Source organism: Pteropus vampyrus, unplaced genomic scaffold (genome assembly GCF_000151845.1).
Source record: "Pteropus vampyrus isolate Shadow unplaced genomic scaffold, Pvam_2.0 Scaffold400, whole genome shotgun sequence".
NCBI classification, from domain to species: Eukaryota; Metazoa; Chordata; class Mammalia; order Chiroptera; family Pteropodidae; genus Pteropus; species Pteropus vampyrus.
The window spans coordinates 768,898-781,525 of NW_011889181.1; the positions used below are offsets into that span (position 1 = coordinate 768,898).

Consider the following 12,628-nt stretch of genomic DNA (forward strand, 5'->3'; position numbering starts at 1 on the left):
CAGAGGTCCAGGACATCTGGGATGGATTATTCCAGCGAGATGCTGAAGCAAAGAGAACAATTCTTACACTGGAATTTTTTTTTTTTTAATTTTTGACATTTGGGCTTTGGCAGTTGCTCCTACAGCTTTGCTCAGCAGTTCTTGAGGAATGAGATATGGGCTTGTTTCAGGGAAAGAAAAGCTTTTATTGACTCGATTCCTGCTACAGTAGAGTCCTTCAAAAGCCTTTTCTCTTCCCTGTACATGGACTTCTACGGTAGGTCTAGGTTTCTTTATCATTAACAGAAAGAAGAATTAGTCTCCAGGCACCGAAAGGAACTCAGGCCACCTGGGGTTTGAACCAGGTTATATCCATGCCTTCTAATTTCTCCTCCTCCCATGATTCTTTTCAAATCATGGACAAGGAATAGTTAAAGACTAAAAAGAAAAGCAAACTCTGGCTACTGAGGGAATAGATTCACTCCAACTATTCTTTGCTTTCTCTTTTTAAACACAAGGTCAGTAGAACTTTTGTTCCAGTTTTGAGGAAACATCATGCATTTCTCCCCTGAAATTACATGTTTCGTTCTTTTAGTTTCATTATGGTTACCTTCAAAGCACAAAATGTACTTTGGATCTGTTCAAATTCTCAATCTAATTCTCAAACATACAACATATGGTACTACTGCCTAACAAACAGTGATCCCTGATTTCGGATGTTCTGACCTATTTCCCTAGAAGCAAAAGGCAGTGTGCTGCAGAAGAGGGAGGTCAGGGCATCTGGTAATGTTTACTGAGCACGTACTCTGCCAGGCACCACCCTCCGCATGTTATATACATTGTTTAATTTAAAAACCACAAAGACTCTATGTGGTATACTAGTGATGGAGAAAGCAAGGCTTAAGGAGGTTAAGTGATTTACATAAGGTCACATACTTAGTCTCAGAGACAGGTGTAGATGACAGGGCTGCCTCCAGTAACGCATACTCTTTATCCATCATTTTTAATATAAAATAATAATAGTTGGAGTGAAACACAGAAGCTTCTTACTTAAACATTCTGACTTATTATCTCTGGCATCTCAGAAAGATAGTAAATTTTATTATTATGCCAACATTCATTCAGCATTTAAGACCAGCTGTATTATGTGTGATCTCATTAATTTCTCAGAAAATCCACTTTTTGAGGAAGGTACTGTTATTTTATTAATGAATAACTAATGGCTGAAGGAGGTTAAATAACTTCACCTGGGTCAGAGAACTGAGTGTCCAAGCCTGATTTTAAATCCAGACAGTCTGCCATCACTAAGCTACAGTGCCCACAAAGAGGACATTCTGGAGTTAGAGGCCAAGGTTCAAATCTCAGCTTGAATATACCAGTCTTCAGCCCCCCATATGTAAAATGAGGCTCTGGAGACCTACCTACTGTATTCCACATGTGTATTCCCTCATTCATCAAAGTCAGAATCCCTATCATCTAGGAAAGGAAAGTGCATTTTTAAAATAAGATAGAGCTGGGTTCAAATCTTACTACACTTACCAGAAGGTGATTTTAAACAAGATACTCAAACTTTCTGAGTCTCAGTTTCATCATCTGAACACGGGCAATAAAAATATCCACCAAATAGGGATATTTATGGATCAGAAATAGTATATGTAAATATGTAATATGATGCCAAGAAACTGGAAGTTCTGCATTATATTTATTATTAATATTTTATGGTTACAGTTCAAAAACATATACTTTCATATATGCTAGCAGGCAGGGGGCAAAGTTCCCCATATACTCTCCTAAAATGAATATTACTGAGAGAGGCTAGAGAACCTTCTATTCTGGATAATGATAAAACGGGTGACAGTCTTCGGTTGGACTGCTTTAGGTGTGACTCTGACTGAAGTGGGTGGGGACAAGATGTGCTGCATAAATCTCGATGCTCATTTTGTCCCCCACTTGTTCAGTCTGGTTAGAAAGGTCAATTTTGAGCCACCTCTAGTTAACTGCAGTCAGGGTCCTAATTCTCACCCTATAACGATGCCCCTCTTTGTAAGAGAGCTCTAAGGGAAAAGCACATGACCTTTACAATCACATTTGTTTGGGTCCAAACCTCCAAGACTAAGTGAATTTAGGCAAGTTCCTTTACAGAGCATCAGGCTCCCTTCTGTCAAATGACAGCTGTCACATTGGATATTCGTGAGGATCAAACACTTTATGAACAGGACCTCGCTCAGTTTCAGATGTTTAGTATACACTCAACAAATTTTAATTCTCTTCTTTCTTAGTAGAGAAGAATTCAAAGTCGACATCATTCTGAGATGAACAAAAAGCAATGATATGCCAAGGATAAAGAAGGGGGCAAGTGTACACAAAACACTCTGTTCAGCTTAAATTCTAAACATTTAAAAAACAATCTGAAGAGGCTCTTTTATTACTAACTTTGGAGACAACTATATCCCTCTAACAAAAAAAACAAAAACAAAAACAAAAAACAAACAAACAAAAAACTCGCCTTATGTTTACTGACATAGATCATGTTTATTCAGCAAGAAACTAAGTTTAACGTATCCACATTGTATCTATCGCAGGCTGTCAGCTGAGACACAATCTTGTAGGATTTGGTTATAATGCTCAGCATTGAAAGAGATATTATAAATACTAACTATTATTACAGCTAACTCCTATAACATTGAGTTCTGGGAGACTACTGGAAATTGACTAGTTACCTCCACTATAGGATTTGGCCAAATCCATAGTACAGGTTAGCATTTTGCCTTACCAACAATAACAACAGAGGTGAATCACCCCTAACTGAATAAATCTGGGAGAGACCAAGCTATCCACATATCCACACAACCTAGTTGATGGCCAGGGTTAGAACTCACCTCTGCACTAGGGTAAGGATGTTTTTAGTGTCTCGGCTTTTACTGTGCTCACTTCCATATAAAAGGATTTGAATCATCAGACACTGTAGGCAAGTTGAGAAATATTAATAGGTTAAAGAGATCGCAAGCACCTTAATTATAAACCAAACTCAGGAGAGCACCAGTGGGACTGAGATGTCACAAGTTTGCATTTGAAATGCTTGTACGTTTCCTCCCAGTTCCCTCACAAGGAAGAAATGGAGTCTGAATTGAAGGCAGCTCTGTGCCCCTTATACTGTATGTACATTATTCCACTTCACTGCACCCACCACTGCCATATGTGGCTGTGGATAACCGAAGTAACAGGGCTCAAAACTGACAGCATCCTTACTTAAAACATGGCTGCAGTGTGGTTTCCATCAGAATTTTCCAAATAGCTGTAACTAAATGGATGGATAAAAATGAAATCAGTGTTGTGTCTCAAATTTTAATGCTATGTCACTTTACTCTTAGGCAGTTTTCCACTGTAAATTTTGTTGCTGATCTCTCTTTGCAATTAAGGTGGTATAACAGATTTATCCTCCCATCTGAAACAACCCCAAAAAAGAAAAAGTAGACAAAATATATAAAACGATCTTCAAAACACTGACTATAAGGCAGCAAACGACAGTGATCCCTGAGAGAGGGTAAACAAGTGAGAGAAACTTTATGATTGTCCCAGATTACTGCTTCAATTGTGGTCCTAGGCCATGACGCAGGGAAGGGAACAGAGTTGGAGCTCAGCAGATTCCCTGAATTGAGAGTATAGAGCTGAGAGTCCAACGAGACTCTCAGGGCAGAGTAACAGAGACTGAATAGCTGCACAGAAAAGAGCCAGGAATGTCTGCAGTGGGTCGAGTATTCAGCAGAGTGCCGATTAGCATATATACGTGAAAAAATTGAGAGAATCATCTGAAAGGACTGGACAGAACAGTGCCCCAGAGCTTACCCAGGGCCAGGCATAGGGCCTGTTCTCACTAGCCACATTGGAAAGCCTCACTGTTCGGAGAACTTTGGATTAGGGTACTCAGAAGGCTTTGCCTCAGTAATAGAGCATAATTAGCCCTTGACTAAATGCTGCTCTAGGCTTAAAAGGAAGACCTAAACCTGAAAGAACCAAACTGTAATTTAACTGTATTTCAGAACAAAGTTTAAGAATACTTATAGGAACGCAGAAATAGTCAACATTCAACAAGTTAAAATATACAGTGTCTGGCATCTAAACAAATATTACAAAGTATGCAGAAAAGAAGAAAAATGTGATCCATAATAAGAAAAATCGGTCGAAAACAACTCAAAACTGACACAGGTATTAGACTCAGCAGAGAAGTATACTAAAACTATTATTTTTTACTTTATTCCATGTGTTTAAAAAAAAAAAGGTAAGTGGAGGGCTGAAAAAAAATTTTAAAGACCCAAATCAAACTTCTGGAAATGAAAATTACAATATCTGATAGGAAAAATATACTAGATGAGATTAAGATCAAGTTTGACATTGGAGAATAAAAAATTAGTTAACATGAAGGCACAGTAACAGAAATTATCCATAAAGAAAAATCATAGATTATATCAATACGTACAGAAAAAAGTTTACAATAGCCGACATCCATTCCTAATTTAAAAAAAAAAAAATTCTCAGCAAACCAAGAGTAGAAGGAAACTTCCTCAATCTGATAAAGAGTCTCTACAAAAAATCTACAGCTAACAACAAACCTAATGATGAAAGACTAAATTCTTTTCCCCTGAAAACAGGAATTAGACAAGGATGCCTATTCTCACCACTTCTATTCAACATTGTACTAGATGTTCTAGCTAGTGCAATAAGTCAAGAAAAAGAAATACAAGGCATCCAAATTGAGATGAAAAAGTAAAGCTTTATTTGCAGATGACATGATCATCTATGTAGCAAATCTGGTAGAATCTATAAAACAGCTACTAGAACTAACAAGTGAGCTTAGCGAGGTCATGGAATACAATATTATTATATTAAAATATCAATTGTATTTCTATATACTAGCATCAATCAATCAGAATTTGGAATTCCAAAATGATACATTTAAAATAATATCCAAAACATGAAATAATTATGAATGAATCTAAGAAAATATGCACAAGACCTATACATTGAAAACTATAAAATATTACTGGGAGAAATTAAAGATGATCTACACAAATGGAGTGACACAATGTGTTCATGGGTGAGAAGACTCAATATTGTTAAGATGCCTATTCGCCCTAAACTGATCTATACAGTTAACATAATATCAATCAAAATCCCAGCAGGTCTTTTGTAGAAACTGATATAGTGAGTCTAAAATTCTTATGGAAACACAAAGAACAACATTGAAAAAGAAGAACAAAGTTGAAGGACTAAGACTACCTGATTTCAAGACTTGCTTTAAAACTATACTAATCAACACAGTATGATATTGACATAAAGATAGACAAACAGATCAATGGAACAGAAGAGAGTCCATAAATAATCATGCACACACACGTCGATTTTTGACAAAGGTACAAAGGTACAAAGGTAAGTAAGTAGAGAAAGGAATATCCTTTCAATAAAAATGGTAGAGAACAACTGGATGTCCATATGCAAAAAACAAATAAACTGGGATCCATTTCTTGTACCATAAAGGAAAATTAACTTGAATGGATTATAGACCTAAATGTTAAACCTAAAACTATAAAAAAAATCTAGAAGAAAATACAGGAGAAAAATCTTTCTGCTTGGGTTAGGCAAAGATTTCTTTGATAAAACACCAAAAATGTAATCCATAAAAAACCAAATTGACAAATTGAATTTCATTAAATTTTAAAACTTCTGCTCTTCATAAGACACTATAAAAAGACAAACTATAGGTGGAGAGAAAATATTTGCAAATCATATATCTAATAAGGAACCTGTATCTAGAATATATAAGAAATTGAGAAGTCAATCACATGAAATCAAACAACAAATTTAAAATGGGCAAAAGATTTAGACAGATACTTCACCAAAGAACATATACAGATGAATAAGTGCATGAAAAATATGCTCAAGGAAAACATAAATTAAAACCATAATAATATACCATTACAATTGGTTTTACAATGGTATATTACATACCTATTAGAGGGGTAGAATTGTAATTAATTACAAATGAGGATGAAGAAACTTTTGGGGGTGACTGACATTATCTTGATTGTGGTAATGGTTTCACTGCAACAACTTTTGTTTCAGGAGCAGATTTCAAACCCCAAAATGGCATCTATTAGCATAGTCTATTACAGAAACTTCATCACCAGCATCCTATTGCTAGTGAATATCCAGTATGAGGATTGTGTTCTGACCTCGAAACAACAGCCCTACTGTCAAGATGCCTTTCAATTCCTTTCCTCCTTTATGAACTGGGATGTTGGAATAGGGCTGTCTAAAGCCCTAAGGATAAAAGCTGATCAACAAAGATGCAGTCCCTCCTTACCCCTACAATATCCTAAATATCCAAGTTGAATTCCTATTTCAAATGAAGGCTGTAGCCATTCCATCAAACATTCATTGCCAAGTAAAAACCTAAACGAGGCTCTCCTTTCATTGATTTTGTGTGGAATAAGGTAATACCTTACAAGGTATATGCTGGAGTCTTTTGCCATTTCAGGAAAGTTGTCTTCAATGATATTTTTGAATATTGTTTCTATTCCAAGTATTATAGCTCTTCTTCAGAAATACATACTATATTTTGGAAATACATACAATACTTTATTAGATCCTTCTTTCCTTTTCCTTTGCATTCTAGGAGAGTTTTTCATGTTTGTTGAGTTTTTTTTTTTGGGTTTTAGTTTTTTCACTCATTCATTATTTATTTATTTTTGCTGACTATTACAATTCTAGATTTGGGAAATATTGCTCAACATCACTACAATATGTTAAGACTCCCTTCTCTATTTTCAGTGTGGATTTGAATTTTATTAGATTTGTTGTTTCTCTGAAAGTTCTTATTTCACTCAGCATTTTAATGTCATCTCAACTTTTGGTCTCAGACTGTCATCCTTTCACTTTAAAGTTTTCTCTCCTGACAGGTTTCTGGTCCCATCACATAGATGCCATCTATATGTTCATGCTTCCCTTGAAGAAGCCATTCTGGTTCCTATAACTTATAATCGTAAGGTTTTATTTTTTTCTGCATCTTCAAAATGAAGTCCCCTTTCTCCTGTTATTCACTATTTTCATACTTATTTTCTGATTACAGTTAGTTAACTTGAAATGAGATAAAAATTTCTCCGGACCTGATGTTTGCCAATGTATATGTGTCAACTGCTTTTGACTCCACCCTCTGCTCACTTGAATATTGGTTGCTCTTTACTAACTTTTCCTCTATATGAGTTTTGTTTAGAGACATCGCTACTGATCTTACCTAACCTTTAGCTTTGGTCTATCAGTATCCTGGTTGACTGGTTGAACAACTGTTTGGTCACACCTCTTGCCACATCCTACTACTAAGGAATAAACTTCCAGGGTTGTCTGACCCCTGGAAGGGGGATCAGTGCTTGAGTAAGGATGGCTATGTCAGATGTTCCTGATTCTACCCAACCTTGGGTGCTTTCGACAAGATTCTGCCACTGTCATAGCTAGATTCCAAGACTGAGTGTTAGTCTTTTAAGACTCTGGTCCAGGTATGGACACGACAAAAATTTCTATATCATGTTCTCTCCCTCAGCACATCCGAGAAAGTGAAAACTTTTCAAAAGAGAATACTTTAAATTAAAAAAAAAAAAAAGAATAAGAAAGAAGGAGGTAAAGAGAGATGGACAGGAAGGGAAGAGAAGGGAAGGAAAGGGGAGGGATGGGGAGGGAAGGAAACTCTCTCTGTCTCTGTCTGTCTCTGTCTCTGTGTCTCTGTGTCTCTGTCTCTCTGTCTCTCTGTCTCTTTCTCTCTCCCCCGCCCCTTCCCCTAACAAAACCAGCCAGTATTCACCTTCCTTAGCAGATGAATTGCCTGTCTGAAGTCTCCTTTGGCAAAACTGATCCTGCCCATGTTATAAAACGTTTCAGCCACTTTCTCACTGTAGTTACCATAGCTGATGATCCGAGATTTCAATGAGGCCTTTAGCAGTCTGTGTGCCTCCTAGGGAATTAAAAAAAAATTTTTTTTTTAATTAGCCTAGCAATTAGGAAGGAACACTCAGGTTCTATTCCATGAGCCCTATGTAGCAGGTGCTCTACCCCACACAGACATAATCCACCAGGAGAAGTCAGTTACGATGTGTCACCTAAATAATTTGTTTCTATGAAGGATTAAAGTTCCAAGTTTATAATTAATAATAGTTAATTCATATGTATAATATTATTTAACCTTTGTGGCTACTCTATGAGAGAGGAACTATTATTATACTCTTTTTATAGAAGAAATGGAAATAAGAGCTGAGCATCTTGTCCAAGATCACACAGCCTGTAGTTGGCAGTTTCAGGATTCAAACAAGACAGTCTAAATTCCGTAGCCCTTGCTCTTTTTTCTCAAACTACTTTTTATTTTGAAAAACTGTAAATCTTCAGAAAAACTGAAAGAATAGTAAGATGAATATCCATAATATTTTCACTGGATTTGCCCATGGCTATCATTTTGCAACACGTGCTTTATTGCATCCTCTCTCTAAAAAAATTACATGCATATATAATATTAGCTATATTATATATACTTTATACATATATACACACACACATTTTTGTTGAAAATAAGCAATTAAGATACTTTATCCCTAAAGCATATATCTTCTTAGAACAAGCACATTCTCCTATATAATTATAAAAATATTATCACTCCCAATGAATTTTATACTTATATAGTACTATTAACTAATATACACTCTACACTCAAAATTCCCAATTGTCCCAATAATGTTCTTTATAATTTTTAAAAATCTAGTATATTAAGAATCACATATTGCATTTCGTTTTCGTGGATTTTTAGTCTTCTTTAATCTGTAACAGCTCTCCTGCTCTTTAGGTCTTTAATAACACTGACATTTTTTAGAAGTCCAGGCCAGTTGTCTTTCAGCCCAGCTCTTACTCTTAACTACTTACGATACAGCATATGATGTAGAACAAAATTAAGTATATATTAGAAGTTATTCATAGACCAACAGGGCTTGTTCTTGTTTAACTTCCCAATGTGCTTTCTTTAAGGGAGTAAAGAGGCATAGTTATTGCTCGAATCCTCAAGAACTGCACATCACCCTCTGCCAGCATTATCTACGTCGACATTTATAAACAGAACAATCATCTGGAAATGAGTTCAATATGTAATCGTATCCTTCATGTGTGACATGTCAGAACAAACACACATAAAAAGGATGTTAATTGCTGCTTTCCAGGAAACATGGCCAATAATTCAGGAATCTCAAGGCTCTACATTGACTTTGCATTTTTTAGAGTAGAAAAACAGGCATATCATTAGATTATTTTCCTGTTTATTTTTTTCAGTGTACAAGTCTTTTGCCTCCTTGGTTTATTCCTAAGTTTTTAGTTTTTTTTTTTCTTGATGCTATTGTAAATGGGACTGTTTTCTTAATTTCCTCTTCAAATGATTCATTATTCATGTATAGAAATACAATTGATTTTTGAATGTTGATTTTGTATCCTGCAATTTGGTTGAATTCATTAATTAGTTCAAACAGGTTATTTTAGGATTTTCTACATATCAGATCTTTGGGGTTTTCTACATATAAGATCATGTAATCTGCAAATAGATATAATCTTACATCTTCTTTTCCAATTTGGATGCTGTTTATTTCTTTTCCTGGTCTAAGTGCTCTCGTTAATATTTCCAGTACTATGTTGATTAGAAGTGGCAAGAGCAGGCATCCTTGTCTTGCTCTTGATCTTAGAGGAAAGCTTTCAGTTTCTCACCACTAAGTTTGATGTTAGCTGTGGGCTTTTCATACATGGCCCTTATTATTCCTAGTTTGTTGAAAAGGTGTTGAATTTTGTCAAATGCTTTTGCTGCATCTTTGCAACAATCATGTGAATTCTATCTTTTGTTCTGTTAACCTATCACATTGATTGTTTTCATATGTTGAACCATTCTTGCACTCCAGGGATAAATCCCACGTGGTTGTCATGGTGTGTGGTCTTTGTAATATGCTGTTGAATTCAGTTTGCTAGTATTTTGTTGAGAATTTTGCACCTATTTTCATCGGTAATATCGTTCTGTAGTTTTCTTGCAGTCTTTTTCTAGCTTTAGTGTCAAGGTACCACTGGCCTCATAAAGTTTGTAAGTGCTCCTCCTGCTTCAATTTTTCGGAAAAGTTTGAAGAGAACTGGAGTTAATTCTTTTTAAATCTTTCGTATAATTCACTAGCCATTTGAAGCCATTTGATCCTGGGCTTTTCTTTGTTGAGAGGTTCTTGATTACTGATTGATCTCCTTACTAGTTATAGGTCTGTTCAGATTTTCTATCTCTTCATGGTTCAGTCTTGGTAGGTTATATGTTTCTAGGAATTTGTCCATTTTTTCTAGGTTATCCAACTTGTTGGAGTATCACTGTTCATAATAGTCTCAAAATCCTTTTAATTTCTGTGACTTCTGTTGTAATATTTCTTCTTTCATTTTAGATTTTATTTATTTGAGTCTTTTTTTTTCTTATTTAATCTAGCTATTCATAGGAAATAGGTTCCTGTAGCTGAGGCTCCTTTTCATTGGTTATCACAAAGTGTGCTTCTGCGGGTAGAGCAGGCTGGCTCTTTAGTTGAACCCAACTACCTTTCTCTTTGGCTTCTTTCTTATTCTGATTATTTTCCTTCATGCATTTCAGGAATTGATCTCAGATCTTAGATTGCTTAGTATGCCCAATATGTACATGAATTCTCTTGGCAAGAATCTTGCCCTGTTTGTTTAGAACAATGCCAACCTCACACTGGGTAACATTTGCAGGGCATTTCTTTTTGAACAATGCCCACCGGGTCCCTTACTGTGTGTATAATACCACCTCTATTACAGATTCCCATATATGTGGTCAAATAAATAACTTCATGTTTTCTAAAAGGCCTAGAGAACATATAGCAAGTGCCTCTTCTCTTTCCTTTTGTGTTCGTCATTTTAAGGAGCTACTGGAAGATGACAGTTCTGGTCAGTGGATCTTGTTTATTTTGTATCAGTGGCAAATTAAACCTCTATTTTAAAAAAAAAATTATATTCCATGGGAACACAATTCTCAAGTCTTCTGGGTTTCTGTTATGGTCCTCTAGAAAAGGCCTGGAGCCTCACTTCAGGCTTGAGTGAAAGAGAAAAGGATCCTTTTAAAAATGAATCTTCCCACAGGAAATGTGTTATAAAATTCAGCAAATTGATTCAATAGTTATTAAGCTCTTACTCTGTGCCAGTTATTGTTTCAGGCACTTGGGAAAGTGTAGTGAACAAAACAGACCAAAAACCTTGGCCTCATGGAGCTTGTTTTCCAATAGCAAAGGCGGCCTGTTCATACTCCTGCCTATGGTTTAGATTCAGAACCACATGACACTCAGATCTGATCACCTCTCTGACCAAGAGCATGGTGCACTTGGTTAGAAGCAGAAGGCCATCGGGCATTGGTACTGGTGTTTTATCACAAAGTCATGATGTTCATTGTACTAGAATAAAACAAGAATAAGCTATGAGGCTCTAACAAAGTACTTGCACATCTTTGAAAATAAAATTAGAATATTAGATCAAGCTGTGGCATTGAGATCTCATCTCAATCTTTTAAACCAACAAAAAATATGGCCACAGTAAAAAAAGCGTTGCAAACCCCAGCTAAGTTCTTGCCTTTACAAGTGGCAATTATAAGAGAACTAAAGAAAATGTCATCATTTTTAAAAATCTTCATGTATGAAATAAAGGAAGCCTTTTCATCATTCCTGGAGAAAATCTTACTTATACTGTAATCCTGCTCTTAAATTGGTGGTCACATGGCCTGCTCTTAAATTGGTCACATGGCCACGAGAGCATGCCAGATCCATACATGTTTCTCAGTTGCCTGAGGAAATACAGAGTTCGCTTTGTCAGATCATAGTCATATGAGATCTCATGACAAATAAAGGTCTTCACTGCATTCATGCTGTACTCAATATATAAAGTTCAGGTCAAAAGAATACGAGTAATAGACTAGATTCACGAGACTTCTAAGGCAAAAGGTCGGAAATCAAAAGCATTTTGTACAACTTTATTTTTTAACATGAAAACAAACTTTGGGCTAATAAAGAGCTGAAAACCAGAAACTGAGAGGGTAATAATATATCAAGAGAAAAATACTAGCAGCTAGATCCAAAGGTGAAAGCCAATTTTGATGTAAAATATTAAATTTACAGGGCCAGAGATTATGGGGGTCCTGGATTTGAAGGACCTTATGTATTAATATACAAGAAAAATACTTAAAGTAATTAGCACCATCCTTATTTTTATTCCTGGCTTTACCTGGGACTTCTCTGAGCTCCAGTTTCTGTACTGTGAGATAAAAAAGGCTGTCCCAATCTAACAAACAAACTAGGAATTGTGTTTATGAGTTGATTATACTTACCTCTTTTTCCCCATTATGGATAAGCCATTTGTAAAATTCTCCAATGGTCATCAGTGTTTCACAATTCTCTGGGCCCAATGTTGTTTGGTATGCACTGATACTTTTTATAAAATACATCTCAGCAACATCTGCAAAAAAAAAGTGAAACAATTATTTGAGGCAAAGTGCTAGCCTTTACAAGTGTCTACTTGAGCAAGAGTCAGCTCTGGCTCAATTAATTAG

At 35.8% G+C, this 12,628-nt stretch overlaps 1 protein-coding gene across 1 annotated transcript in view; it reads right to left on the reverse strand.

Moving 5' to 3' along the window:
• Positions 1 to 7,770: 7,770 nt before the first annotated feature.
• TTC23L (tetratricopeptide repeat domain 23 like) overlaps positions 7,771 to 12,628 on the reverse strand; it is a 42,219-nt gene continuing 37,361 nt past the window's right edge. The window contains exons 9-10 of the mRNA XM_023523674.1: positions 12,407 to 12,534; positions 7,771 to 7,981 (exon numbers count right to left, since the gene is read on the reverse strand). Coding sequence (XP_023379442.1) covers positions 7,808 to 7,981; positions 12,407 to 12,534 — 302 coding nt within the window. The 3' untranslated portion in view covers positions 7,771 to 7,807. The remainder of the gene's footprint in view (positions 7,982 to 12,406; positions 12,535 to 12,628) is intronic.